The 2,146-nt window shown below is 41.9% G+C and overlaps 1 protein-coding gene and 1 non-coding gene across 2 annotated transcripts; both read left to right on the top strand.

Annotated features, from left to right (window-relative positions):
* Nucleotides 1–320: 320 nt before the first annotated feature.
* Nucleotides 321–451, top strand: LOC115869573. The gene has a single exon (XR_004046245.1). It is a non-coding gene; the product is annotated as a small nucleolar RNA SNORA70 (small nucleolar RNA).
* A 66-nt stretch (nucleotides 452–517) lies between these two features.
* On the top strand, nucleotides 518–837 carry LOC123521667 (60S ribosomal protein L10-like). Its single transcript, XM_045290164.1, has one exon. It carries the CDS (start codon nucleotides 520–522, stop codon nucleotides 820–822), a length of 303 nt encoding a protein of 100 aa, XP_045146099.1. The 5' UTR covers nucleotides 518–519; the 3' UTR covers nucleotides 823–837.
* Nucleotides 838–2,146: the final 1,309 nt, after the last annotated feature.

Genomic DNA, 2,146 nt, shown 5'->3' on the forward strand with positions numbered 1-2,146 from the left:
GAAACCTCACATAGGTTATGAGTCTGAAATGACTCAGTGGCAAGGGGGTTAAACACATTTGACTTTATCCTGGAAGCCTCAGAGCTATTGAGATACACAATCACCCTTTGACACAGCACCTTTTAGAGTGGTAAGATGATAAACTGTAAAGTCAAAACCTTTGGCCCTTATTCTGTGTTGCCGGTTATAAGTCAGGACATTGTGATCAAAGGCAGTTAATCATTCTCTTCCTCAGAGTAACATAAAGTAATTCATAATACCCATCTCATATATTGGGCCACATATTAAATAAAATCTCCTGAGTTAAAAGACCAGCACATCTGCAGCCAATTAAGCCGACCGTCTTCCTTGTGGGGGCCGATGTGTAATGGCTGCAAACAGCAAGCCTCCTCGGTAGTGTATGCAGCCTATTGGTATGTATAGGCTGCCCTAAGGGACCTTGGAGACAAACTTTTGCTGCTTTTCGATGCCTCTGGCCTGGCTAATTTCTGCTCTCCTTAAACTAGGCTCTAAACTGGGATGCGAGGTGCTTTTGGGAAACCTCAAGGCACGGTGGCTAGAGTCCACATTGGCCAGGTTATCATGTCCATCCGCACCAAGCTTCAAAACAAGGAGCATGTGATTGAGGCCTTACGCAGAGCCAAGTTCAAGTTCCCTGGGCGCCAGAAGATCCACATCTCCAAGAAGTGGGGCTTCACCAAGTTTAATGCCGATGAGTTTGAGGATATGGTGGCTGAGAAGCGCCTCATCCCGGATGGCTGTGGGGTCAAACACATCCCTAACCGTGGCCCCTTGGACAAGTGGCAGGCTCTGCATTCATGAAGGCCTTGGTAGCCCTGTGCTGCCTCACTTGTACCTAACAAATAAAAATTGAACTTGCTGAAAAAAAAAAAAAGAAAAAAAGACCAGCACAGAACTGGCGTGCATTAAAGCTGCAGTGGCTATTAGTTTGCAGATTTTCCACATGTTTTTCCCTTTCCTTCCTTCTCCTACTGTTGCTTTCTTCCATGTCTACTTTATTGTTTTGATTTGCTGATCATCACTTACATGACCTCACTCCAACACAACTTCAAGAATGCTGTCAAACCAGGAAACCAGCAGATAAGTAAGTGCATGCCAGGTGGGAGGCAAAGAGATGGGATTTGAAGGGCCAGGGCGCAGTCTCATTCCCATTTGCAGATGAATCGTGAAAAGGGTGAAAGCCAATTAATGCAAAAGGATAGAAGACCTGGGTCAGCCTCAGCCCTGATCATCTGTGACTCTAACGAATTAAAAGCTGCTTTATTTCGACTGGTTTCCTGAGGTTCTAATGTTTTAGAGATTGATGAAGATTAGATAATCCCCTATTTTTATTACCAAGTCCTTATCATTCAGTGACTATTTTCCATTCCAACCTCTGCTCTCCACGACTAAAAAGAGAAACGGTCTAATTTTTACTACTCAGCCATCAATGAAATGATCCATAAAATATATATAGTGGGACTAATTGTTAAGGCTCTTTATAAACATTCCTTAATTAGTTTGTCGATAACGTTTAAGGGTCCTTCCTTCTCAACAGCACCATTTCCTATGACTTTATTTTGAGGCTGTTCATCAGCCAGCGTTTTCTCTGCCTGCACCAGGAACGCATGAAACCCATTAATAATAGTTCTACGTCAGAGCAGGCAAAAGGATGGATGCGGAGCCCTGGAAGCAATTAGGACAGACTCTATCTATCTATAAGCTGCTAGGAATAGCGTCGGAGTGAAATAAACTTGCAGGTTTGTGTTAGAGTTCAGATTCATCCAGAGGCTTACATATTTTCAGAGTGGGCTGAGTACTCCTACATTCAGCATTTCCATATGCCAACAGAGGAGAAACATGACAAAGTTGCTTTTAATTTTCCTTTTTAAGCAAAACAGATGACCCTTGATGTCCTATTTCCTTAAACCCAAGAGTCCATCATTTAATTTTAACCAAAATCTTCTAGAAAACAATTTTCTGTTTAGTTTTGCTTTCTATTTGAGAAACTGAGGTGGTAGCTCCAAATTTGGAAGGTCAACCAAAATTCTTTAAAAAACAAAACAACAACAACAAAGCAAGCATGTCTACGAAGTACTTGTTAAATTCTATCAAGTCATTTTTTACTCATATTGACCTTATGTGA

The sequence above is a fragment of the Echinops telfairi genome, unplaced genomic scaffold (assembly GCF_000313985.2).
Source record: "Echinops telfairi isolate 266 unplaced genomic scaffold, ASM31398v2 ScPeMD7_31;HRSCAF=116, whole genome shotgun sequence".
In the NCBI taxonomy this organism is placed as follows: Eukaryota; Metazoa; Chordata; class Mammalia; order Afrosoricida; family Tenrecidae; genus Echinops; species Echinops telfairi.